We start from the raw sequence: 26861 nt of genomic DNA on the forward strand, positions 1-26861 counted from the left end.
ATAATCAATTTACCAAAATCTTAATATTATACAATGTTCATGATCATATTTTCTGAATATAGTAAAGTAGTTTTATCTTACCACGCACCATACCAGGGTTTTCGATCATGCTCTGCAGCAAACGACGGCGCAGGGATACGCATTGGCACGGGGACGACACCAGAACCAAAGATGCGCGCCATATCTCCGTTGTTGTCCACTTTTTCAGTGTCTTCTTCCTTTTCTGTCGAGTCTTCTTGGATGACTGGCACGATAACGCCGCATTCCCAGTTCCGACAGTTTAATTTTGGTTCCTTTGTACCGCGGTCTTGGACGAGTCGGCCCCTGGAAGCCGAGGTTTAGGCTTGATAATTAATATATGGGATAGGTAATCAAAACGTACCATGCACTTTCCGATAAGTTTGCACTGCCAACATACGCCCAAGCTGCGCATGTAGATCCATCAGAGAGCTTGATCGGAGTTTCAGGACGAGCAAAGAGCATCTAGACAGGCACAGAGTGTCAGCAGGAATCACTAGAGATGATTTTTGGGGCCTACCTTGTTATGCATCAAAACCCCATCCCTTTGACTAATACAGTCATGCAAAACATGCTTCGGAAATTTCGGCCCATTGAACCATTTCTCTTGAAAGCAAATAGTCCCCGCACACTGCGGACCGCCGCGTGACTGGTTGACTATCTCCTGAGATGGGTAGTAAACGCGAAACCGGTCTTTCCAGTCTGAGCCTGCTGTCTTTTGAACGACGGTGGGAGGATCAGCTCGGGTTTTGGCGGGGAAGGATTTGTTTGTTCGGAGGGTGTATTCGATTAGGCCGTCGTCACCTGTTTTGAATTAGACAAATTTTTGGGGGGTTGCTTTTAAAGTGGGTTTTACCTTGAGCAGACAAGTATATTGACCGCAAGAACTCATCGGTTAGAGAGCCAAGGGAGGATGTCTTTGGTCATTCATTAGGCTTGCGTAAGAACTAAACGTTTGTAACAGGATACGTACGACAAAATCAACATTGATTGGTGAGTGTGCTCTTAGGCCGAGAGCGTTCACAGCTGTCCCCAGGCCACAATACCCTGTCCTCCGCCAGGTGTCACCAGAGTGAGACCCCCCACTATTAAACCATTAGCCGCGGGTCAGTAGAAGTAATAGTAAACACTCACATGGTGTGGACAAATGCGTAGCGAGCTGTTTCTGCAAAGTCAAAGTTAGACAGCTTGTCGATTAGGTTTTGGTGCAGTGTGCTAGCTTTGAGGAAATAGACGAGGTCTTCGTAGAAAGCTGTCTGCGAAGTTTCGCTATGTGTTTCTAGCTTTTTTGGTAGATCTATGAGGAAGGTGGTCTGTAGATGATAGTCAGAATCTAAGATATATCGATATACTGGGGCTTTCTCCTTACGTTTTCCATGACTCCACCCGTTTCTCCCCAGTCATAAGGAACCAAGTTGGCACTCGGGATGACAATTCTTAGGTAGTTTGGATGGAACAAGAGCATGAGCTTTGAATGCATACAGTTAACTTGCCCGTCCATTGGGGGGAAGCATAACCGTATACGGGACATGCCAGCCGTGTCTGCTTCGTACTGGTGTTTCTAAAATGATATATTAACACAGATTTTACCCGATATAGCTAGTAAAACTTACTGTCATTTCATCTTTTGCTTGCATCATCAGCATTAACCTTGTTTTGCTCGTCTGGAACTTTGCGAACAGCCATTCAATGTCAAACTGAAAGGCACTTAGAACAGCCAGCTCGAGGTCTGAGCATTGCAAGACCTCCTCGATTTTTATATCATCTCCCTTTCGTGGACAGCCAAATACCCAAGTTTTCTTTACGGTACCCTTGGGAAACTGAATAGACGGTGTAGAAGATGGTGAAGTGGAAGGTACTTGCTTCTTTTCTCCATTAGTCGGTGTCGCTGGATTCATTTGAGAGCTCGATGGCTGCAGCGAAACTAATGGTTTTGTCGTCACATCTTCAGGAGACACAACGGTATATTTTGCGGCTTTCCGTTCCCGGCTCAAAGGCGGAGGCGAAATACTTTGCTCTGCTTTTCGCTTTGCGATACGCGCGAGTCGCTCTTGCTCTAATTTCTTGCGGTCGAGTCCTAGTATACTGAATGCGTTTGACGGTTGTTCGTTTTGTTTGTTTGTAATGGCAATGGCTTGGATGGTTTCAGCCTCCCCCGGAGTATCAGACGTCTCCTTTGGCTCTTCGGAAACCCTCGATTGCTGCATTGACAGAGCAATGGCTCTCTTAAGGTCGTCGTCTTCCTCTTCCTCCTCTTCATCGAGATTGATCATGTTATTCTTTTGACTTTGACGTTCATTGTCTGAGTCACCTGTCAGGTCGACAATATCTTCAGCAGTCTTTTGTTTACGGTCACTCGGACTGTGTTGTTGCTCTTGTATCGACAGTAACAAGGCAGCTGCAAGTTGCGGGTCGTCATCTTCATTAGAAGACATGTTGATGTTCGTTTTATTTCTTTTGAAAAAATTGTTTGCGAAGAATTGACAGACAGATACAGGCGATCTTCTGAGTGAGCGAAGAATGATAGGCGTGCCCAGGCGCGAGTAGCAGACGCAATGCACTAAGCTCATCTAAAGTCGACTGTCTGAGTAGGGGAAAAAATAACTCTGGGAGGTGTTTCCACCTGGGAAGGATGGTCTTTCAGCAACAGTCACTTGCAGCTGTGAGAACACAGGGCAGTCATCAACTGACGCGCGCAACTTGCTCTACAATCTCACATATTCAGCTCAAACAACAAATAGAGCTAAAGTCATTACCCCCACAGGCGCGTCGAACAAGCAGAAATCAATCAAAAACAAACACATGCGCGATGATGAGAATCAAAAGACGATAAACAATCAAAAGAGAAGTCGCGGTTACTAGTTAGCCCTGCAGGAAGCTAAATTAGCACTAACTGTATCCGGTTAGGAACTGTCTGGCTAGCTCCGCCGGCGGGGCCCGATAAGCGCAACCCCAAGCATTGCAGCGACGTCATTCTCATGCAAAGGATCGGGTGTTAAATATTTAGGGGGTGTATGCTTGTTTCTTAAATAAAAATCTCTACAATTGATCTATGTATACATCTCTTATTCAAGTAGCAAGCCACAGCAACATATACAAATAATGGCACCCAGCCAGAAAAAAAAGAGTGTCGCTATAATAGGCGGAGGCGCCGCTGGAATGGTTTGTGACACGAAAACTATTAACTCATAAGCTAACCAACAAGATAGTCCTGCGCTGCAACTCTAGCCCAACATCCAGACAAGTTTAGCGTGTCATTATTTGAAACATCAACGCATATTGGTGGCCAAGCAACCTCAATTGACATTGACGAGTCCAGATATGGGGCACGCTGGCTGAACGACGGAGTACAAGGAGGCTCGGCAATCTTCCGCCATACCTTTGGTTTCTTCCGCAGATATGGATATGAGCCTCAAGAAGTCAAGCTGCAGGTATCCTTTGGCAAAGGAAGGGATAGTTTCTGGACCAATGTGTTTCCCAGCCCTTTGGTGGATGAGCTCTCGCAAGAAATCAAGAAATTGGGCCGAGTCTTGAACTGGATCAAGTACCTTCTTCCCATCCTTGGTCTCATACCGGCAAAACTGTTGTTGCACATGTTTCGGTTCAGCCGTGATTTCAGCAACAAAATGGTGCTGCCTCTGCTAGCCTTGTTTCTAGGCACTGGCAACCAGACTCCTAATGTACCCAGTGCCCTCCTCGAGCGTTTATTTGATGATCCAAATATGCGCTTGTGGGACTACGACCCTGACACGCTCCTCCCGAATTTACCTTCAATGTACACCTTTCCTAACCTGGGAAATTTTTACCGTGACTGGGCAAGTGATCTCCAGTCCAAGGGCGTCGAGTTCAGAATTTCATGTGAGGTAGAGGTCGTTGAGCGAGGAAGTACGGGAGTCCTCCTCCGGACAAAGAAAAAAGGCCAGCCTCCACAGAATACATCCAATGTGCCTCATTTAATGCATGAAAGACCAGACGAAATAGAGCCAGAACATTTCGATGAGCTGGTATTATGTGTCCAAGCAGACGATGCTAAGAAGCTCCTCGGAAAGCATGCGACATGGAAAGAGAAATTCATTCTTGGAGGCGTACGCTTTTACAATGACATCACGGTCACTCATTCGGACTCGGAATATTTTCAGAGCATATTCGAGAATAGATTTCAAAAGGCCTTGTGCGCCGATGCGACAACAACAAGCCGCAAAGACCAAATATCGTTTGCGACAAGCGAGCCTCAATGCCGGAAAGATGGCTGGGTTGGATTCCAACCGATGTATTTCGTTCATTCATTCCCATCGGACCCAGAAAAAATAGAGATGGGCTTCGATTGCACCAATTACCAACATCAATTCCGGTCAAGTGTTGGTGAAGGCAACCCGCCACCAAAGCAAGACCAGCATGTTTTCCAGACAATATTCTTGAATGATCAGGAGAAGCATCTCTGGACGATTGATCAAATCAAAAAGGGCAAAATCATCGGCAAAAAATGGTGGCATCAATGGGGCCATCGTTGGTCTCATTATCTCCGTGTGGTACCTTTGATGATGTTCATCAACGGAAAAAACCATACTTTCTTTGGAGGAAGCTGGACGTTGGTTGTAAGTAACGATTTCTTGTGCGATTTTCCCCGGCTAATGACATTTAGAACATGCATGAAGTTGCATGCGTCTCTGGTATTGCCGCTGCCTATCGTCTAGGAGCCACTTACGACTCCAATGGATTCGGCGAGTTTGCGGAAGATTTCTTCTCCAAGTATCTTCTTCTTACCCATGGTGTCCGATACAAGCCCAACGAGCAGCAGCTGCGCTGAGCATGAGCATCACATTTGGTTGTATCCTTAATATCATATATTCCTTATCAATCAAGCCGAATTTGGTCACTCCGCTTCTCGTTCTTCTTCGTCGTCACTTTTCTCCGTCATGGATCTCTTGTCTGCCGAATATTCGCCGCTAGGTGCGTTATCGTTAAGCGGAAAGCTCAGGTGCTTCCAGTCTTCAATCTCCTCGGTGATACATTTCAGCCTGTCTCGGATGCTGTCCACGGCGTAATATCCTAAAAGTAGTCGCAGGGGCGGAAACGAGCAGTGTCCTAACTGCCACACTAGCTCCGCAGCTTTGACTGCACTAACGGGTTGTTTATCTCCAAGCCAGAGCAGCATCCGCCTCGCATGTGCTGCTGGCGACGTACTAGTCTGATATGGCTCGCTCGTAGGTTTGATAAAGAAATGTCCGTAAGCTGGCAAGGGATTAACCAACGACGTGTTTTCCGGACTGCGAGGAGTCAACGGATTCACGACATCATCGCGTCGGATATGCCCGGGCTCAATCAATGTTCCTTTTATGTTGAAGCCGTCAACTTCATAAAGCATGCTTTCCATCAAGCCTTCCACTGCGTATTTCGATGCACAATATGGACCTAGACCGGGGACACCCAAAGTCCCCGAAGTCGAGCTGAAGATCACGTACCTCCCAGAACCCCGTTCGCGGAAATGCGGTAGTGACAGTTGGATGATGTTGAGTGTCCCCATGAAATTTGTCTCGAATTGATTGCGAATGTCGTAATCGTCTTGGTCCTCACAAGCGCCGATGACGCCATGCCCGGAACAATTGGCGATGATATCAATCCGACCAAAATGCGAAATCGACTTCTCAATAACCTCACGCACCGTTTCTCTTGCTCGTACATCGCACAGCAGCCCCAGGCAATTCGCGTTTTCCGCCTGCATTTTCTGCATTGATTCATAACTGTTTTCGAACGTGCGCCCGACGGCGACTACTAGATCATTGTGAAGGAGAGCGGCTTTTGCAAGTGAGAGGCCGATATGCCCTGTTGCTCCGAATATCTGTAAGTATCAATGTGTTAATTGGCGATCCGTCTGAGGATGGGCGGGGAGAAATTGCGAGGCTACTCACCAGCCAGACCAGTTGCTTGGGCGGGTTCTGCGGGCCGGGGGGATCGGTTGTCAAGGGAAGCTGCACCCGAGGATCCCGAGCTGCTGAGGATGGAGACAATGCATTGACATACAGTGGAGGGCTACCAAAGGCGTCCATGGTGGTGGTGATTCTCAAGAAAGTGAGGGCGCAACGTTCTTCTAGTCGCGTTGCTCCGCAGAAGTGGGGACCTGGGGTAAGTTGTAACCTACGCTAAACCTTTCTAAGAGGCACTCTAGAAATCTTGCATGTTGTCGTAAGATCTGCAGGATTATGGAATATACAAAGCACATTAAATTCTTCGCGATCATAGTATGTGCTAGACCAGCGCTCGTTTATCATTGCATGTTCATGACCGTCCAATCTCTCTCCTTAAACGCCCTCCTGGGGTATCAGCCGAAGGATCCGGCCAATTGCTCACGGCATCATCGACTTCTTCCAAAAACGTCGTGCTATTATGCATAGAAGTCGATCCCAAGACTACCCGGATTCCCGGAGAACTGGCATTGACTTGGGCTATCGTCTTAGCTTCTTCATACGTGGCGCCGCCCACCATGAAAACGATTATATCCTGGGGCTTGTCCCTTGTATGTCCACCACCTTCTAGAAAGGGATACTGCAATTCTTTCAGCCTGCCCTTGATGAGATTTTGCAAAGTCGCCTCTAGTCGCGGCGAGTGCTGTGTGTAGACATTCTCTACCCCCTTGAGTCCTTTGAATCGATCGCGGGCGCCGGATAAGAGCGAGGCTGATTCAAATAGGTCAGAAAAGCCTCCAGCCATTGGAGGCGCTTGAAGAGAATGGTAGTATGTTAGAAGCTTTGAGATAATATTGACTTGATGAGCGGGTACATTGCCCGCCGCGGTCAGGAGATCGAGCAAGACTGGTAGTGAGTTGTTTGGTTGTCTCTCGTAGCGAATGGCGTAGAGGGCTACCAGCTTGATTTTATTCTCGGGCGGGACTGTAGAAAGTTGAATGATTCTTTGGAGCGACTAGATGTTGTCAGTATCATTATACTTAAAGAACGTTAGAAAGAAGAAGAAGAAACTCACCCGTAGATCGCTAGAATGGTTTTCATTGCATGCCAGACTTTGCTCGAGTTCACTAACATCCAACAAGTTGTCCTCCCCAACTCGGCGACTGAGCTCGGAAACAAGCGTCACATGCTTGCTGACATTGCCTGAAAGCTTGCGGAACTCTGGATAGTCTTCGACGAACCGCTTCATGTCGGCGATTGATTCGATGCTCATAGTGCTCTGTGTTTTGACTTGATATTGCTCAACGTACTGTTTGATGTTTCCGCCCAAGTCTCCGAAGTTTTGGTACATGTTCTTTTTGAAAAAAGGATCCTGATCCTGGGAAAGAACGATTTCCTGCAGTTCCGGTCGAATGTCAGGCACATCATGCAGATTGACACGTCCGTTATGAATGCCAATGAATTCGTGTACCATGGCTTGATACGTCCATTGGGTCAGAAGCGGAGTTATAGGGTCATCCCGTCGGTCCAGGATCAAGAGAATAGGTGGAGTGTCGCTCTTTCTAAAGTTGAATAGCTGCTCTTCTTGGGTAAGCTGATATCGAACTTCGGTAGCCAGTTTCTTGGCCATCAGGCTATTCTTCTCGTATCTAATCAACGGGTTCTTCTTCAACGCAAGAAGCATAGCGATCACGCCGTCTGTAGTCCGTCGCAGTGCGTCCGCATTCCACGTATCAGGACTATTGCTCCATATCCGATGTAAGGGAAACCCTAGGTTGAGGGAGCACAGGTCTGGGTTGATCACAATGAAGTCGGCGAACTGCTCCTGGACCACATGGACGACTTCATGATCATCTGCCTCGGCGAGTCTCTCCAGCGACGACTTTCTGATGATATTACTAAAGTAAAGATTGTATTCACCGTACTTTGGTTCTCGGAGTTCATCGATGAGCAGCTGGATGGATTCTGGTGAGGGGCGTATGAAACACAGGCAACGAAGATGGCGCATCTTCTCGCGGGATGGGTTATCCAGTCGGTCGACAAGGTACACTTCATGGTTGAGGAGGGCGGACTGGGTAATGGCGGTAGAAACGATGGAAACCTGGGCCAGCAGTCAGCGCATTCATCCACGGCGGGACAGCTCGTGATGCCCACTGTCTCACTATCAACAAGGAGGATCTTCATCTTAGCGGACGCCGAGCCTGCTGAGGCGGCGTCGCCGACAGTCACCATCCGGGAGAGATACCCGGACACGGCTGCGACGACATCCATGGCGATTGAGAGGGCGTTGCAGCGCCTGGTGATGTTTTGAAGCGAGGAGCAGCAGCAGCAGCAGTGACGATGCGGCGGTGGAGTACTGGATAGTTAGGTGTTGCTCTAACTATGTAGAGGTCCCCCTAAAGAATTAGTTGGCTTCTGCCCGCTCGGCCATTGCTCTCTGGGCAATTCGTGGCCCGAGTTCGAATCCAGCGAGGGGTGCTCTGTTTTTTCGGTCTCTCCACGTCTACCATACCCAGTCGTTTTAGTCTACAACTACTAACTACCAACTAATATTAGGCCAGCGTGTGACGGGACGCGGAAAAGGTTGAATGTCGATCAGGTCAGGCGTGGCGGTCACTGGGCGCTCAACAAAAGCTCAACAGCAGCAGCTCCACCAATGCACATGACGGCATGGTTTCTTCTCGGTGGTCCACCGTCGCACCGGCTATTTTTCTCTCTATCTTCGTTCACGTCCTGCCAATTCCCTCTCGCTTGGGTGTTCTTGTCTTCTTTTTCTCTCTCGTTCTGCATGTCTCCGTCTCGTACATCGTGCTATTGAGTTGACGCCTCATAGTAGCCATGGCTGCTGCGCTGCGTTCTTATATTGACGCCCGTTTGTGTCCAGCTTGCGCCGGTGCCGCGACCATAGCTAACATTTGTGTTTATAGCATTCGTCTTTGCTTCAACGCAGACAGGAGCCTCCACCGATGACTGTGAGATTTGATGCGCCCTTGAAAAACACAATATTGCCGTTTACTGATCATTTGCGCTCAAAGTGAAACTCATTGGGTCCTTCTTACTTTCCTACCCGTTGGCAGCCATTCTGAAAAGACTCCCCGACAAGGATCCGTGGAAGAAAAATGTCTTCATCATCACCGTGTCTCTCTTCTACATGATCGGCCTATACGAACTCTGGGACGGCTTGCGGACAATATTGTACAGCTCGGTGGCAACCTACGTGATCGCCTATTATGTCGATGGGTCGTTGATGCCATGGATTGGCTTCTTCTTCTTGATGGGCCACATGTCTATCAGCCACATTTACCGCCAGATGCTTGATGACCCGACTGTTGTCGACATTACCGGGCCGCAGATGGTGCTGGTGATGAAGCTGTCGGCTTTCTGCTGGAATATACACGATGGCCGTCTGCCTCAAGCCCAGCTCACGGATGCACAGAAATACGCTGCCGTCACGGAGTTTCCGAGTGTCCTCGATTATGCTGGCTATGTCCTCTTCTTCCCTTCACTATTCGGGGGGCCCGCATTCGACTACATTGACTACCGCCGGTGGATTGACACCACCCTCTTCGATGTTCCACCAGGCACCGATCCGTCAAAAGTTCCGCCAACGCGGAAAAAGCGAAGAATCCCGCGCAGTGGACGTCCAGCAACTAAGAAGCTCGCCATGGGTCTCTTCTGGATATTGGCTTTCCTGCAGCTCAGCGGAATGTACCCGGCCGAGCTTGTCCTCAATGATGACTACATGCAATACTCGCTTTTGCGCCGTATATGGTACATGCACATGATCGGTTTCGTGACCCGGTTGAAATACTACGGAGCGTGGGCCCTGACCGAAGGCGCGTGTATTCTGTCCGGCCTTGGGTACAATGGATTTGACCCGAAAACGGGCAAGGTGTTTTGGGATCGTTTGGAAAATGTGAACCCCTGGGGCCTCGAGACGGCGCAAAACACACGTGGTTATATTGAGAACTGGAATAAGAATACCAACCACTGGCTGCGAAACTACATCTATCTGCGAGTGACGCCAAAAGGTAAAAAGCCGGGATTCCGAGCCAGCATGGCGACATTTATCACCAGCGCGTTTTGGCATGGCTTCTACCCTGGATATTACTTGACATTTGTCCTGGCGTCACTCATTCAGACCGTTGCAAAGAGTATGTTTATAGTTTCTTTTTCTTTTCTCTCTAGCTATAGAAAAGTTGAGCTAATATTTGTATCACCCAGACTTCCGTCGACACGTTCGTCCCTTTTTCCTCACCCCCGACGGCACCAAACCGACTGCTGCGAAACCCTACTATGACGTCGCATCGTGGGTTGCAACCCAGGCCGTGATGTCATTTACCGTCGCTCCTTTTATCATTCTGTCCTTTAGCGACACCATCAAAGCCTGGAGCCGTGTGTATTTCTACGGCTTCGTCGCCGTCGCGTCCAGCATGGCTGTCTTCTCCAGCCCGGTCAAGGGCTACCTGACCAAGACTCTGAAGAAACGCAACCGACCGCCGCCCATGACACGAGCCGTGAGCGCAGACCCGCCGATGCTCGGTCTTCCCGGCGATCCCGAAAAGGAGGTCGAGGGCGCCGTCAAGGAGATGATGGATGAGATTGAGGAGATGCGGAAAAATGGTGTGTCGATTCCGACGGGCCCGGAACTGCGTGCTCTGATTGAGAAGAACACTGGTAAGAAATTAGCATAAGAACTTTTTCTTCCAGTTGTCACGTTACTATCGAGATTTTCTCTTTCTTTCTTCTTTTGTATTTTAAAGAAAGTAAGAAAAGAGAAGCACGGCCGTCAAGATTCTATTATGAACACACAACTTTGCTTTTGTTTTTAATGTTTCTTATTCATATTGTCTTGATGAGATAGACCGAGTGTGTTAGTTTATGCAAGGGGTGGCAGGGAGTAAAACATGATCAGTTTTTGATTAAGCGTACGTACATAGATCCGATGTCGCTGTGCTTTATCGGTTAGAATGAATGATGTTCGGGGTTGCCACTATAGCTACGAAATGATTAATATTATTAAAATATACCAATTTTCTACTTTGGAAGTTATATTTTAGTGTAGGTCGATATATAAATATAAATGTCCATCGTGTGTCTTCAAAATGCTTCGCGTAATGATATCAATTGATGTCTACGCCACGGTATATATATAATAAACCGAGACCAGCCATCAATAACATTAATTTTCGGCATTAGCGACAACCTTAAAACTATGCAACGAAACAAATTAAAAAGATACTAGTATTAGCTAATATATGCTGTTTGTAAAGTCTTACAAAATAACACACCAACTCATCCAGGAGAGATCAATTCATGTTGTGCAACGCGGAAGGCTACACGTATCAACCACGTATTCGAACTGTATGTGCTTTTCAGTAAAAAAAAAAGTAATAAATTTGCCAATTATTATATACGACCAATACCATATATATAAAAGTAAAGAAAATTCAAAGGATCAGAGGATCAAAAATTTATCCAAGCAAAATATAAAAATCAAGATCCAATAGCAGCAGCAAGAAAAAGAAGACTCCAATAGACACCACTTGAACAAGGTATCGTCAACAAAAATAGTTGACATGTATAAACAATAAAAAGAAAAGGCAGACATGTCGATCATATATGCACATGAAGTCATTGAAGTCATACAAGAAGAAAGGGTCGAATTGACGATGAATGATGGAAGCTGCCAAAGAGAAGAATAAAAAAAGAAGTCGAATGTCGAATGTCAGATAGTGGATAGATGTTGGATAAAATCGAATAAAGAATTGCAGACGCTGCGTTTAAAATATGTTTCGTAGAAGATGAAGTAATATGTCGTTGATGTTATTTTCAGTCGTATCAAGAGTTGAAAATGAATATGTCTATACGGTGGGTGTTTTAGTGCTGAATAAAGATATATCGTGTATCGTGTCGCTGAAATATGTAGAGCATTTGCCTTAGCTGAAACCTGTGGTGGTGCCCACAACAGCTAGAGTGACCTTGAAAAAAAAAATAAAGTTAGCAAAGGAGCATACACAAATTGCTGTACTTATCACTCACAATTATGGCTATGATGGCGGTGCCAACCGGGATCATCACTCGATTGACATTTCGCCACCACCGTGCACTCTGATAGCGTCTCTTTTCGTGTTGCTGAATCCGGTACTTGGCACTAGCACCAGCCACCATCTCTTCGTCAACGCCGCTGGGTTGTGGTGGTAGAGGAAGAAACGCAGCAATAACCCAAGCCAATGGAAACACAAAGCCCAGGCAGAAAGAGTAAACTTGCACATTCCGTCTTCCCAACGCCGGCTCGTTTCGCGAGTCTAGCGATGGCGCTAGCCATGTGTGTCGGGGGCTTGTCTGACCCTTGTCTGGATGAAGATGCGGCGAATGTGGCTTGGCAACCGGCTGGGGAACGGAAATCTCAGATGAGGAATCCTTTTCGCCCTGTCCCCGTTTCCAGTGGTTTCGAGGATCGGCGGGGTGGTCCTCTAAGAGACGGGTTGGCTGTACTCGCTTGTCATTGGGGCGTATCCGCGGGAGTGAGAGGTTATCTGGAGCTTGATTGACATATCGAATAGGAGACGCGGGTCGAGAAGCAGCTGTCGCGGGGCGGCTGGTTTCGAGGATAGACTGAGCAGGATTTTGAGTGTACTGGCCATTGCTGTGGTAGTAAAGACGGACCCAGTTCGGAAGCATGTTCAGAATAACGTTGCCGCTGGAGCTGGAACCCGGCCGAGATTCGTTGCTGCCCATCAGAGACGACGGGATATGCCGCAAGGTGGAACGAGGAAGACTTGACAAGCGATCCAGGTGTTCCGTGTTATCGTCAACAGACCCAATTGATAGCTTGGATTTCTTCGCGGGGATCAAACCAAGGCCTTGGCGGTCGCTAGAAGTGGGTTGGTTGTTTATGCTGGTGGGTGTATTAGAAGGAACGGTAGAAAGCGTAGGGTTCCATCGCCCAGTTGAGCGGTCGGAAGCTGTTCGCACTGCACGTCTTGCCTGCGAGCCCGGGTTAAAGGATTCGGCATATGAACTTGACGAAGAAGGCTCGCATATCCGAGGGTATTGGATTGCGGCTGTATTTTCAGGACCAAACTGGGAGCTGCCTTCAGAGGGACCACTACCACTAGACGCTGTGCGAGTTCGGGACAATTGAGTACCGGCTGAAAGTGCCAGCGACGAAGCGGACTGATATTCCCGGAGGAGTTGTTCAGGTGGACTGGAGGTAAATGACGCTGGTTGTGATGAATTTGGCTCAGGTGAAGGACCAGGCCAACCCGGATTGCCAGTATATGTGCGGATCACGGTTCCCAAAGAGTTGGATGACGAGCCAGTCGAGTCTGATGGTACATGAGTCATTATTCGCGGCGACGAGCTGTCGTATGCAATGAGATTTGGGCTCGAGCTGTCGTATGCTACAAAATTAGGGCTTGAAGGGGCGCCAATTGGTACAACATTCGGACTGGAGCTGTGCTCGTAGGTCACATAGTTGTCAGACGTTGCGAGCTCAGTCCTTGGTGACGAGTGTTCAGGGAAGACGGTCTTCACAGTCGTCCGGAGTGGTGGAGGCAGCGTGACCACGTCGTCGTCGTCGTCGTCTTCTGCTTCGTCTTCCTCAGTACCGCGGGCGTCAACAGGGCCACTTTCGGAATGAGGCTGATACTTTGACTCTACATCGACATGTTGGAAGCTGAGGATTGACTTGTCGTCATGATAGGTGACGTCGTGCTCGTCCGGGTCGTCAGAAGGGAGAAGCGGGGTCGGAAACGAAGACTGGCTGGACTGAGGGTCATCATCCCACACCTGGGACGACGAATGTCCCAGGTCGACCGAGGACGAGAACTCCCAGGGGGCGTGAGGGCCGGCGTCAAGATGGTGGTGTTCATCAGCAGGGCCGGTCGCTGTGTGGTCAGTTTGAGCAGATGCTAACGAGACATCTGAAACACCATAAGCGCCATGGTGAGCGTATGGTTGACCAATCCCAGGCCGGGGCAAAAACACTTGGGTGGGCTTGGTTGGATATGGAGTTGCCGAGTAAATGTCGATACCCTGTTTCTCCTTGGGTGAGCGGTTTGGCGATCCCTCGTTTGTCTGAGATGGAGTGCGCTCATGGAGGACTCTCCGTTTCGCAGTACCACTGGTTGATGGCCGAGGTGACATGTCCGAATATTAGTTCATTACCCCGGGACCGTGAGCAATGAATGACACGAGCGCGGGAAAAAAAAATAACAGCAAAAAGACAGAAGTCGCAGGTCAATAAATCATCGACTGAAATATTGAAAGATCGTCAAGAAAAATAAACGTCTAGATCGTGATGTAAACAAATCCGAGACAGATTGCGGGGAATGCACGAAGATGCGGATCTTTTGGGAAAAGACAAGCAAAGCAAACAATAAATAAAACAATAGTAATGGCAATAAACGTTCTGAGAGTCGCTGGAATGCTAGGGCGCAAGCTGATATCGATGGCGATAGCAGTGGTGATAAACGAGAGTGGGGAGGCGAGCACAATACAATATTCAATAATGTCTGGCACTCCAAAAGCAGGCAATACTATAATATAAGGAGTGAATGAGTCGAGCAGATTACATTAGCATATCATCAAACGAGCGACGAAAAAAAGAGCGACAGCAACGAGGGTCAGAAGAAGAACGACAACGACGAGAACGACTGGCGAAAACAGCAAGCAGAACGACGACGAGGAGAAGAGGATGAAGCAAAAGCAGCGCAGGGGGAGGCGCCGATGACCGCTCGGGGTTTAAGGTGCAGCAGTCACTGCACGTTCGAGGCCCGCCGACTCAAGGGGCTGTACTTTGACAGGCTCCTCGCTCCGGAATGGGGTTGCCAGCGGTGAGGGCGGAATGCGATGATGCGGTGAGAGAGCGATCGCCAGGCACAGCGAGGAATCGGCCAGCTGTTCCTGCAGCTTAGGTCTCGGACTACTGCAGGCGCGGTGGCAGCAATTGGCTGGCGGTGGTGGGAATGGCTGCAGTAGGCTGCGCAAGTGTGAGACTTGCACAAGTCGAGGCAACGAAACGGAGACGGTGGTATTTTTGCGAGAGGTGGTGATAGGCGCAATGGAGTCCGGAGAGGAGAATTTGATGATATCCGGCGGATGTAGGAGAGTTCTTTGCCAATAATCAATATTAATACCAGACAAGGGAGAATTCAAATGTTCAGAGGAAATAATTGCCGCCGGCTAGATGGGCAGCTAATTAATATTAATACTTTTATTTATCCCTCACTAATTAACTGTCTTCTCCTTTTCGCTGACAGGAGAAATGGAGTCTCCACGAACCCATCAGTCTGGTTCGGGCCTGGACAATGGCATTATGCTACGACACTACGGCTACCCCGTTATTTAATATTATTGTTATGATTACTGTTGTACGATGAGGATCGTTGAAGGATGAACCACGATCCCAGGAGAAAAAGCAAAGTCGCCAAGGGAGAAAATCTGGCGCAAGAAAAGACGAAAAAACCGCCCAGCTGGTTGGATGAGACGAACTGCCGTTGGCGCCAGCGTGGAGCCCTCATCTGCAGTCTCCGTATTAAATTTGGCGACGAGCACAACTAGGGATTAGCACCGCGGCTTAGCAGTTCTAGCATCAGGCCAGCACAAGGCTGCACTAATGATATCGCCGAACGCCTGCCACGTCAGTTCTAGTGTGGTTCGCCAGGAACTCTGGGCGCGTCAGTGCGTGTTTCACCAGTGACTGCGACCTTTTTTTTCTTTTTTTCTTTTTTTTGCTTGAATTCTGGTCGTTCTAGGTTTGTAGCTGTAATCCGAGGAGTTGGAAGAGGAGGTTGAGTGATACTTACTGTATGTTTTGTTTATTCGCATTTATGCTGCTTTCCGAGTGGCTAGAATTCCCCTGGAAAAACAAATAAACCGCCAAAACAGGCCTAGTCATTTTCTATTTCGGGAAGTGCCTCTAACCGTTTACGGAAAAGCTTCACCCCTAATTATGATATTTCAGCCAATAAAATCCCGCTGTTGCCGTGAATTTTGACCCTCAGAGCCAATAAGCACTCCCCATTCCCGGATTCGCCCACCACTACCTTGGGTACTTGTCAAGTTGTAGCTGTACGAATATAGTCACATGTTGGATTGCTCACATAAATCTGCAAGCATCATACGATCGCCTCGATATAAAAAAGTATGCGTGATTCTCTTCTGTTGACCCAAAGAAGAAGAACAATGGGCGGAGTCAGAAGTCTTGGCGCGGGCCGAAATCTCCAGTCTCCAACTCGGACCGTCAAGATCAAGATTCAACGAATAGTGTCGTGGTGATGGTAGCTTCTATTCCCATTGCCGGTACCTAGTTGTCAGTTCTGCGTCTCGATACGCCCTCTAGCAGTGAGACGATCGCTCGTTTTGCTTTCTCGCGGAAACGGAGTGCCGCGTCAGCCAGTCAGGCAGCCGTTTGTTGCCTTGCGCCAGATTATCATCGTCTTATCACTTATTAGACAATTCGTGCTCGCGTTTGGCTCGCCTTGTGGAAAAAAAAATAGAGGGATTTATAATAATCACAATCACTGATTTTCACCATGGCCCCGACTTGGATCTTTGATCGCGTCAAAAAGCTATACACGAAACAGACTGGTGAGTTCCCAGTATTGTGCTTACGACAGCCCATGATGCTCACGATATTTTAGATGACTTTCCACCTGTGATATCGGTCAATTCGGCCGCCTTGCTTTCTGTCAGTGGATCTTTCCGTTTTTTCCGTCTTTCTTGAACTGACTTTATGCAAGATGCTGGTTACCTTGGCATATGTACTGCCATTCTACATCTCAAAGACGACACGGCCGTCTGCCTCTCTTAGCCGAGATGCACCGTCAGTCATTCGAAGTCGGGTTCGAGCCGTCACCCTGGCCTGCGTGGCCAGCACTTTATTTGTGATTGCCCTCGCGTCCCTGCAGGACAATGTCTCGTTGCTAGAAACGCTCAAACTGCTTGGCTGGTGGCCCATTGGCTTTTTGGAGATTGCTCAGAGCCTCCTTTTGACGGCAGTTCTTTTCAGCGGTCCTCTTTTCGAAAGAGGTATTGCAGAAGGGGACTGGAAGTCGTGGATCCGGGGGGAGGGCCTTTCCGAGACCCTACGCAGCTGGATCGGCTTTCGTAACTTTGTCGCCGTATGTTTTTTTTTTTTTTTTTTTTTTTTTCATTTAAAAATAAATCTCAAAAAGTCAAAGAAAAAGAACTAATTGTATTTACCAGGGACCAATCACGGAGGAAATCACCTTCCGCTCCATCATCATCTCTCTGCACCTACTAGCAAAAATGTCCCCCGGACGCATCGTCTTCATCTCGCCTCTGCACTTTGGAATCGCTCATGTCCATCACTTTTACGAGTTCCGTCTCACCCACCCCGACACCGCAGTGACCGTCGCCATCTTCCGCTCACTCTTCCAATTCGCCTATACCACCGTTTTCGGCTGGTTTGTCGCATTTGTCTATCTTCGCACTGGGTCTCTGCCGGCTGTGATTCTCATCCATAGTTTCTGTAACTGGTGTGGATTGCCTCGTCTTTGGGGCCGTGTTGAAGCTGGTATTCCTATTGGACCGCCACTCGTTCGGGCAAAGGACGATACTGAAGTCAGTCAGTTCCAGGTGGCAGATGGTAGGTTAGATATCAGCTGGACGGTGGCATACTATGTGCTTCTCGTTGCTGGCGCAGTCGGCTTTTATTATCTGCTGTGGCCCCTGACCGAGTCGTCGTTGGCGCTGGCCTCTTTTCACTTCTGAGAGAGACGCTGTGGCGAAATATGGTGTATCTACCATGAGTTAAACTTAGATATCGCGAAATAATATTTATATCCTTAATTTTCAATCATGTTTTCATATCAATATATACTAGTATTCACAGAAATCAAGCCCCATGAACATAAAACTGGTTAAACACATTGCTGGGCACATTAAATTGCCCTTCAGCATCGCCAGGGGAATCACCCCGCCCATGCATAGCATCAACAAAGCCCGTCATCGAGTTTTCACGCGACAAGAGATCCGCCAAAATCAGCGCCTGATCAATACCCAACGCTCTTCCAAACTTGGTAAGACAATCCTGCGCCCAAACACACATGGGAGACCCCGGCCCATCTACATTTGCAGCAATGTACAACGGGAACAAAATCGTCATTTTACCTGCAGCAGACTTTGTTTGCCCCTTGTGATCATCAATAAGGCCAAGCATATAGGGCACCGCGGCGCATATATCGTGCGCAAGTTTCCGAGTGAGATTGCAGGATCGGTAGCAAATGTTTTTAAAGTCCTGTGTCGGCGGGTCGTCTGCATCCGGGTGGGTTGTCATTAGCTCTAGCTGATTTAGAATGATTTCGTTGACGAGAATTCGACAGTATCGGTAATTGTTCCACATATTCGGGAGGATCCAGTTTGGATAGATATGGTACCACTGGTCCAGAGGTAAAATTCGGCGAGAGTCTTTGACTTGAAACGATTGTCCGGGCATTGCGGCGACGGTTTCGTACATTGTATCTGGTGGAAATGTGCTTTCTAGAGCCTCTGCCCTGGAATCTAATGCGAAGGAACGAGAAAGCAAATCGGTGTTGATGGTCTTGAGATTATTTTCATGGCATATGCGCAGATCGCACACTTCTGCCATGAGGCAAGTTAGTTGGTATCCTATTTTGGTGCTGATGGTGGCACCTGGAAGCTTCACGACTTTTTCTGATAATGTGATGAGTGCAGGAGGGTAGGGGTAACGCTTTAAAATACAGCTGATCATCTGCACACTTGGTGTTAGATAGCATGAAAAAAGGGCGAGGCAATACGCGTATACGTACAACTTCACTTCGTAGTGCAAGGAATAGTTGAAGTCCTTCTTGCCGTTGGAGTTGTGATTCGCCACGAAGGGCTAGAAGCGCAAGAGCACCATTGGTATGTTTGATAAAATCAGTCATGGATTCTGGCTTTTTGCACGTGATGATCTAGTCAACCTTCGTTAGCTGTAGATCTTGGCGAGAACACTAGTAGTAGGACTATCCACATACCTCGAACATTGATAAGCAGAGAATCGAAGCCAAGGTAGCATCTTCTGCTGCCTGCTCTCGATCCGAGATGGCAGCGTTGGTCCATTTTAGAGCCTCGGCATACTCGCGCCATGCCGCCATGCGCAGAGGCTGGGAGCGTTGAATGCTGGATATATTGGCCATGCCCACTGAGGTGATGGCCTTTGTCAAAGCCTTCTCAGCTAATGGGCTGTTTGGGGATGGGTCCCCACTGGGATCACACTTTTGGATAACCCCCGAGTAGATCCATGCGAACGAATCAAAGAAGAAGCACGTGGCTTTATACTTCTCATCAAGCTTGAAGGGGTTAGGAGGTATAAAGGGGACTATTACTTGGTCTCGCCTAGAACCCGATGTGTCTGAAGAAGACTCGGCCTCATCTGTCGTGTCTCCTGCATAGAATAGCGAGATTGGCGACCCAGTACCGGAGCGTTGTGGGACCAAACTCGACGTTGATGGGGAGTTTAGCCCCGAAGACGCGGCAACTTTGGCTTTTCTGGCTGTAGATTGGCTCTCGTCTCGAAATAGAAGCGAGGATATATCCCGGTAGCCAGGGCAAGCCCGTTTTATTCTGGTGCAGCGGATGCATGCCGGCCGAGTTTGGTCGCACTGGTACACCGAAATCAGTTAAGTGAAAAAGCTTAGCAAAGCCTAATAGTGGCCCTGAGCCCGCCCCCTATAGACTAAAGCAGGATTATTCTGCACCCACCTTGACCCTGCGTTCTCGACATGCCTCGCAGCCGGCGCTGGGCCTGCCGCAGTAAACCATTGGTACGTTGTTATAGGATATCAATTGATCTGCTTCTGGAGGGCCCTGGTCATTGTGTCGACTTATCAAGTCCCTAGCAACTGGAAATAATGTATAGCGTGAAGCCTTCCTTTTCAAGACTGGGTGCTGACGCACGAGGACGTCAACTCTAAAATGCACTAATCTTCAGCCTGTGGACGAAAGCTGAAGCCCTATACATACGCGCTAACCGCTTTGAGCATGCATCGCGAGCAGAAACCGCCCTGATTGGTGTGTTCCGGGGAAGTACCTATCGCGCACCCCACTCGAACCTTCGATGCGTTTTCTATGGGGGCCAACTTCAACTAAACTTCTTTTGTATCACCAAAAATAAATAATATCGCCCATGATGTCCCACTTGCTGCTAAGCTCTAATACTAATACGGTATATGGGTTGTTGCTAGCTAGCTAGTTTCTACTTTTACGCGCTTCTGCGCTTCCGGTGCTGGAGATAAATACCCCCTCGTCTGCCGCCATGGATTGGGGCGTTTCGTCAAGAATACTATTGCAATTAAAAAGGAGAAAGAAAGAAGAGAACACAATCGACAAATTCAATCACCATGAAAATCGACTACAGACATGGCGTCTCCATCTTGGAGCTTATCGCCTTCATTCCCTCCCTCTTCATGTCCATTCTGCTGGCCTGGCGCCATGGATTTGGCCGCACCGCTGGCTGGTATTTCTTCATTCTGTTCTCTCTTCTGAGAATAATCGGAAATGGCTGCTATTTGGCGACCCTCAACGATCCCGAGAACAGGAGCCTGTACATTGCGTGGGCCGTCTGCAGCTCAATTGGAATGTCTCCTCTGCTATTCGGTCTGTTGTATAATCTGTCGCGAGTGTATGTTGGACCTTTCTCTTTCCTTTTTACGTACAATAAGCTAACACCATGTCAACTAGAAACGACTCTATCCAGAGACAAACCGGCAAGGCATTCTGGCCTCAGATCTTCCGTATCTTCGGATTCATCACCCTGCTTGCCATCATCCTGAACATCGTTGGCATCACAGGTGGCTCCAACCTGACCAGCGGCACCACCAGCGTCGAAACTAAAGTCGCGACTATTCTCTACCTCGTATCATGGGTCGGTCTCGTCGGTCTAATCGTCATGGTCGGGTCGCGCTACAGCGGCATTGAAGCAGGCGAGCACCGCCTGCTATGGGCCATCGTGATCTGCACCCCGATCTTGGTGATTCGTCTAGCCTACTCCTTTATCTCTACCTTTGGACACAATCGCCATTTCAACATGGTTGATGGCAACGAGACCATCCTGCTGGTCATGGTTGTGATCGAGGAAATCATTATTGTCTACGTCATGCTCCTGACAGGATTGACTTTGGATACCAGAGACAAGGCTGCCTACGGGCCTGCCGCGTCGGTAGAAGCTGGAGACACTGCCTATGAACCTTACGGCTCCCAAGGCGAGGGTTATTCATCTGGTGGTCAGCCACGAAAGCCGAAGCGTCCAATCCGCGGCGGCCCAATCCACATGTTGGCTGCTTATACTATGAATAAGATGGATGAGCGTCGTGAGAAATCATAAATGGATAGGGTGACTTTTTTGTGTACAAAGTCTCTTTGATATAAGTTTTTTTGCTTTGTTGTTTTCACTGTTTAAATGATATCCAGGATTGAGCTGTTGGCATGCTTGGGGTTCTGTTATTAATGGTTCTTGATACGAATACGGTTGATTAAAAAAATAAATTTCATATGCATCTCAATTTCATAAAACTAGTATTTATTAATCATCGACATCATCAATGATTACCTCTTGCCAAGTTTGGCTTATCGTAAAGCCGACTCCGACCCCGAGACGAACAAGCTATCTCCGAGCATTATCCTTTTCCAACATTTGCTGTCTAATTCCCTTTCGCTTCCTTTTGCGTGTGGATAATGCACGTATTTGAAATAACAGAATTATGCACAGACATGTCATTCACCTGATAGATCACCGTTTCCCTTTTTTTGCTATTTTATCATGATTCAACCGCTGCGGTTAGCCCGCCACCAGGAGCGCGCACTCGTCACTCTGAATAGATGCGCTCGCACAGCACAGGCGCGGACACAAATATCCTTTCGATCTTTAACATCAGCGTCGTTCCCACTTCCGACAACGTCAAAATTCCCCGAGCCAACCTGCGAATGCGCTCCCACTCCCTCGATGCCGGAAGGACTGCCGATCGATCATCAGCGACCGCTGAACGCCACTATGGCTCCATATACACAACAGATCTTGGTATCAACGGGGAAATCCGACTGGACGAGTCGTATCGAAGATGATGGCGAGGGGGAAAGCTGGGGGGGTTTGATTCGAGGAATAAAAGGCCTGTTTGGGCGAGGGGGGAAATATGCTGATGTTTGTTGACTTCCTCCTTCTATATTGCCGGGTCTGACAAGATACAAAAAATAGCCTTATAATAATCTGGTTGTGACCACGTCTTCGCTTACACCTTCGCCGTCCACGTCGCCGGAATTCGCATCTGCTTTTCTTTTCCCTGCTTTTAAATATGTACCCAAGATCCCGATTGCAACAACTTCGGCCTCCGAGACAACGAGCCTCGAGACGTTTGCACGCGCTTTATTGCTTCCTCGTGAACTCCATCCCGCTCATCCCGACTTGCCAGAATCTAAAAAGAGCGCAATGATACGATCACCGGAGCTCGCGTCGCATTTCCCGGAAATACTCGATATCAAACAATCACCGACAATATTGATCTGTGGGCATGGAGGGCGAGATATGCGTTGTGGAATAATGCAGCCCGTTTTACAGGCCGAGTTTGAGCGCGTCCTACGGAGGAAAGGCTTTACTACGACTGGAGACGAAAACAACAACTTCATAGTGGATGGAACGAGCCATGCGAATATTGCTGCCATCAGTCACATCGGCGGACACAAATATGCGGGCAATGTGATTATCTATATCCCGCCTGGGCTTACAGCCACTTCATCTAGCCTCTCCGAAAAGGCACCTGCTAGTCCATTGGCCGGTAAAGGAATATGGTACGGCCGTGTCGAGCCCAAGCATGTAGAAGGTATTGTAGAAGAGACCATCTTCAAGGGAAATGTGGTTGAAGATCATTTCCGCGGGGGCATTGGGATGGATGGTGAGATTTATAGATTATGATTACTGTATTATACTATATAGATAGACTCTACTCTGGTGAGTTGCACATATTGAACATCTCTAAGCTATTCAATAATATTGTTTTTTTTTTTGGTTTTTTTTGTATATGATATCAGCGTTGTCGCGCTTAACTATTTCGGGCCGGAAGTCAAAACTCGCCGCAGCTCCGCAACTTTCCTCAACACAACGCACGCCGCGTCGCTTCGAGTTCTACTCTGGTTCTATTCTACCTACTTGAATCTTGGAATTGTATTTATTACCTCTTTATGTCCCGAATCGCGACCCGAAACTTTGCTCTAGCTTGAAATAATCCAGCATGAGTTGGACAATGTGATGCTCAAGCATCACGTCGCAGTCGCATTCGAGCTCAACATCAAAAGATTTGGAGATAGTTGGACGCCGTGACGATGATACGACAGCGACCGCTTTTCCGCGACGACTTTCGAGTCTACTCGCTAGTCCACCGCACGACTCTGCAAGCCCGACTCGTGCCCTCATACAGTTTTCGCATCACTCCTACGAACGAAACAGCCACGAGACTCGCATCCACCGTACATACACACCAAGACCTAGACCTCCGAGCCATTGATCGGAAATGGCAGGCGAAATGGAAGCAAGCCGAGTCACAAAAAGCGCAGGAAAGCGCAGGAATAGGATCGAGGGACAAAAACAACAACAACCACAACCACAACAATAACAATCGCCCCAAATCGTATATTCTTTCCATGTTCCCGTACCCGTCAGGCACATTGCACATGGGCCATTTGCGAGTATATACTATATCTGATGTGCTGGCTCGGTTCTATCGGATGCGAGGACATGATGTTTTGCATCCTATCGGATGGGATGCCTTTGGGCTGCCTGCAGAAAACGCGGCCATTGAGCGGGGGATAGAACCGGCAGAATGGACGGTGGCGAATATACAGCGGATGAAAACGCAGTTGAAAAGCATTGGGGTTGGGTTTGACTGGGATCGAGTATGTACCCCTCCCCTAACGAAATGACCCGGGGATGCCTTTCTAATCTACCTAGGAATTGATGACATGCTCGCCGGAGTTTTACAAGCATACGCAACGAATATTCTTGATGCTTCATGAAAAGGGTCTGGCGTATCAGGAAGAGGCATTGGTCAATTATGATCCTGTAGACAAGACCGTACTGGCTAATGAACAGGTTTGTTGGGTTTTCAATTCTTCTTCCGGCATCTGCTAAAGAATCGTTCTAGGTCGACGCCAATGGCTTTTCCTGGAGGTCAGGTGCCAAGGTGGAGCAGCTCAATTTGAAGCAATGGTTCTTCCGCATCACTGCATTCAAGGAGTCTTTACTCCAAGATCTCGACTCGCTATCAGGGGGCTGGCCAGAACGAGTCTTGTCCATGCAAAAGCACTGGCTGGGAAAGTCTCCCGGCGCAAAAGTCAAATTTGCAGTTACAGCTGGCGAGAAGCAGCAAGACGTTGAGGTTTTTACGACACGACCTGACACCCTCTATGGAGTCGAGTACATTGCACTATCCCTGGACCATCCTCTTGTCGAGGAGTCCGCCAAGTCGGATCCCAAGCTTAGGATGTTTTTGGACGAAGCTGTGAATCTTCCGCCAGATTCCAAGGAAGGATATCGCTTGAATGGTGCCCATGCTTCGCACCCATTACATACCATAGACAAGGAAAGTGCTCATATTTCCAGAGACCTGCCCGTCTTTGTTGCTCCCTACGTGCTAAGTGGATACGGCGAAGGCGCCGTTATGGGCGTTCCGGGCCATGACACGCGGGATTTGGCTTTCTTCAAAAAGAATTTGCAACCCGAATTCATATCAATGGTTATTCAGCCTGATGCCGGCAGTCAGGATGAGGCTTTGAGTGCTGTCCCGGCACATGATTCAAAAGCATATACACAGGAGGGTTATTTGACAGCAAAATGCTGGAAATACCAAGGACTCCACTCCAAAGAAGCTGCAAGACAAATGGTCATGGATCTTCAGCAAATCGGGCGCGGAGAAGCGACAGAGACGTGGCGACTTCGAGATTGGCTAATCAGCCGACAACGTTACTGGGGCACTCCGATCCCTATAATCCATTGCGCAAGCTGTGGTCCTGTTCCTGTCCCTGTGGACCAACTCCCCGTCGAATTACCCAAGATTGATAGCGAGTGGTTCAAGAGTCAAAAGGGAAACTATCTCGAGTCTGCACACGAATGGATAAATACTGAGTGTCCTAGTTGTGGCGGGCCTGCAAAACGCGACACCGACACCATGGACACGTTTGTCGATTCGTCGTGGTACTATCTTCGTTACCTGGATTCGAAGAATGAGAATGCCCCATTCTCTCCATCCGTGGCTCGACCGGTGGATATCTACGTTGGGGGCGTTGAACATGCTATTCTCCACCTCCTTTATGCTAGATTCATCTACAAATTCCTTGCTCAATCCGAACTTTTCCCAGAACTCGCCCACTCCGAGCCTGGCTCTACTTCGCCTGCGGAACCGTTTCGAACTTTGCTGTCGCAAGGTATGGTTCACGGGAAAACTTATTCAGATCCGTCAACCGGCCGTTTTCTTCTTCAGTCCGAGGTCGATCTCTCAAACAAGGATAGACCGCTCATCAAGGGTACTCAGATCAGCCCTAATGTCTCGTTTGAGAAAATGTCCAAGAGCAAGCACAACGGTGTCGACCCGACGACTTGCGTCGAAAAGTACGGCGCCGATACAACGCGCGCGCACGTTCTCTTCTCGGCGCCAGCGGGGGAAGTTTTGGAGTGGGACGAGGCGAAAATAGTGGGCATTGAGAGATGGTTTGCGCGGTTGTGGAAGCTTGTTCACGACACGACGGCGACGCTTTCCGAAAGCAATATAAAACTATCAATGGACGCTGTCATGCAACAACCACATGCCCTTGAACTGCCAGTTCTACTAAACCTTTCCGACGCCGACGTCGATGCTTTGCTGGCTACTCATCAAACAATTTCTTCCGTGTCAGACTGCATGCAGAATAATCCTTATGGCTTGAACACGGTGATTTCCGACTTGACCAAATTAACAAACACCCTTGCGTCGTCGTCGACACCGACGACGCCGGCCATTTCGTACATTTGCGTCTCCTCTCTCCTTCGTTTGCTTTGTCCCGTTGCTCCGGCATTCACCGCCGAAGCGTGGGAAATTCTTAACAATTCGCTTTCATTCTCATCTCAGACCGAAGGCAACCAGGCCATCGCCAACGCACCCTGGCCAACACCGCTGCTCACCGAGCCCGAGGCAAACGCACTCGCGTCACGCGGCGGGCAAACAGTCGCAGTGCAAATCAATGGCAAGCGGCGTTTCAGCGTGACGATTCCTCGGCTGATGTCGTCGGCTACCTCGGCGACAGACGACCAGGACTGGATCGTCGACCGGGTTCTGGAGACGGGAGAAGGGAAGACGTGGTTGCGCGAGAAGAACGACTGGGAAAAGCGGAAGAGGGTTATTGTGGTCAAGGGGGGGAAATTGGTGAATGTTGTTTTTTGAGGTGTGGTGTAGTCCTGTAAGATATCGATTGTAGATTCACTGTGTATAGCAATGAGGGTCTTTGAATAGAGGATTTGTGATGAATTCTAGTAAAAAGCGCAAGCGGAGACATGGAACAGAAGATCCGACAACGGCGAAAGTGAGCACCTTGTTGAGTATCTTCGATGTACCACCAGAAAAGAGGAGAGAAGAGCACACGAGCCCCCTCACTTCCCCTCATGAGGGACGTTCCAGAAAAGGCTTAGCGTGCGGGGAGGGTGCTTCTCGCCAGCGGGTCTGTATTGGCCAGATCGGGCGAATCAGATGTGGTTCTTCCTATTCGGGACAAGTCCCTGGGTGGGGCTGGCCGGAAAGGGAAAGACTACTAAACCGGCTTATTGGAGGACCCCCGCACAGTCCGAGGATTGTTTTTCCTAGTTGGATGGATTGAATAATACTGCCGGGTGCGGAGGGTGGGAAGAAGCTGGTTGCGATGGGGTAACAGGAAATGAGCACTGGGCCTGTCAGC

At 48.6% G+C, this 26861-nt stretch overlaps 9 protein-coding genes across 9 annotated transcripts; 5 read left to right on the forward strand and 4 right to left on the reverse strand.

Annotated features, from left to right (window-relative positions):
- Positions 1-77: 77 nt before the first annotated feature.
- TRUGW13939_07221 (uncharacterized protein) lies at positions 78-2453 on the reverse strand (the record flags this gene model as incomplete). Its single annotated transcript, XM_035490363.1, has 8 exons — positions 78-324; positions 383-483; positions 539-822; positions 875-935; positions 992-1103; positions 1153-1331; positions 1388-1579; positions 1632-2453. 8 exons carry the CDS (start codon positions 2451-2453, stop codon positions 78-80), a joined length of 1998 nt encoding a protein of 665 aa, XP_035346256.1.
- A 667-nt stretch (positions 2454-3120) lies between these two features.
- Positions 3121-4825, forward strand: TRUGW13939_07222 (uncharacterized protein; the record flags this gene model as incomplete). Its single annotated transcript, XM_035490364.1, has 3 exons — positions 3121-3180; positions 3228-4613; positions 4661-4825. The coding sequence occupies 3 exons, from the start codon at positions 3121-3123 to the stop codon at positions 4823-4825; spliced, it is 1611 nt and encodes a 536-aa protein (XP_035346257.1).
- A 66-nt stretch (positions 4826-4891) lies between these two features.
- TRUGW13939_07223 (uncharacterized protein) lies at positions 4892-8192 on the reverse strand (the record flags this gene model as incomplete). Its single annotated transcript, XM_035490365.1, has 5 exons — positions 4892-5857; positions 5928-6158; positions 6367-6936; positions 6997-8022; positions 8076-8192. The coding sequence occupies 5 exons, from the start codon at positions 8190-8192 to the stop codon at positions 4892-4894; spliced, it is 2910 nt and encodes a 969-aa protein (XP_035346258.1).
- A 567-nt stretch (positions 8193-8759) lies between these two features.
- On the forward strand, positions 8760-10615 carry TRUGW13939_07224 (uncharacterized protein; the record flags this gene model as incomplete). The annotated part of the gene is made up of 4 exons (XM_035490366.1): positions 8760-8793; positions 8849-8893; positions 8957-10075; positions 10146-10615. The coding sequence occupies 4 exons, from the start codon at positions 8760-8762 to the stop codon at positions 10613-10615; spliced, it is 1668 nt and encodes a 555-aa protein (XP_035346259.1).
- A 1245-nt stretch (positions 10616-11860) lies between these two features.
- Positions 11861-14072, reverse strand: TRUGW13939_07225 (uncharacterized protein; the record flags this gene model as incomplete). The annotated part of the gene is made up of 2 exons (XM_035490367.1): positions 11861-11902; positions 11964-14072. 2 exons carry the CDS (start codon positions 14070-14072, stop codon positions 11861-11863), a joined length of 2151 nt encoding a protein of 716 aa, XP_035346260.1.
- A 2390-nt stretch (positions 14073-16462) lies between these two features.
- On the forward strand, positions 16463-17663 carry TRUGW13939_07226 (uncharacterized protein; the record flags this gene model as incomplete). Its single annotated transcript, XM_035490368.1, has 4 exons — positions 16463-16517; positions 16571-16617; positions 16670-17050; positions 17136-17663. 4 exons carry the CDS (start codon positions 16463-16465, stop codon positions 17661-17663), a joined length of 1011 nt encoding a protein of 336 aa, XP_035346261.1.
- A 124-nt stretch (positions 17664-17787) lies between these two features.
- On the reverse strand, positions 17788-19715 carry TRUGW13939_07227 (uncharacterized protein; the record flags this gene model as incomplete). The annotated part of the gene is made up of 4 exons (XM_035490369.1): positions 17788-18663; positions 18722-18865; positions 18929-19555; positions 19656-19715. The coding sequence occupies 4 exons, from the start codon at positions 19713-19715 to the stop codon at positions 17788-17790; spliced, it is 1707 nt and encodes a 568-aa protein (XP_035346262.1).
- Positions 19716-20293: 578 nt separating this feature from the next.
- On the forward strand, positions 20294-21276 carry TRUGW13939_07228 (uncharacterized protein; the record flags this gene model as incomplete). Its single annotated transcript, XM_035490370.1, has 2 exons — positions 20294-20574; positions 20634-21276. 2 exons carry the CDS (start codon positions 20294-20296, stop codon positions 21274-21276), a joined length of 924 nt encoding a protein of 307 aa, XP_035346263.1.
- Positions 21277-21711: 435 nt separating this feature from the next.
- TRUGW13939_07229 (uncharacterized protein) lies at positions 21712-26353 on the forward strand (the record flags this gene model as incomplete). Its single annotated transcript, XM_035490371.1, has 6 exons — positions 21712-22089; positions 22144-22837; positions 22883-22893; positions 23250-23834; positions 23890-24030; positions 24083-26353. 6 exons carry the CDS (start codon positions 21712-21714, stop codon positions 26351-26353), a joined length of 4080 nt encoding a protein of 1359 aa, XP_035346264.1.
- Positions 26354-26861: the final 508 nt, after the last annotated feature.

Source organism: Talaromyces rugulosus, chromosome IV (genome assembly GCF_013368755.1).
Source record: "Talaromyces rugulosus chromosome IV, complete sequence".
Classification (NCBI taxonomy): Eukaryota; Fungi; Ascomycota; class Eurotiomycetes; order Eurotiales; family Trichocomaceae; genus Talaromyces; species Talaromyces rugulosus.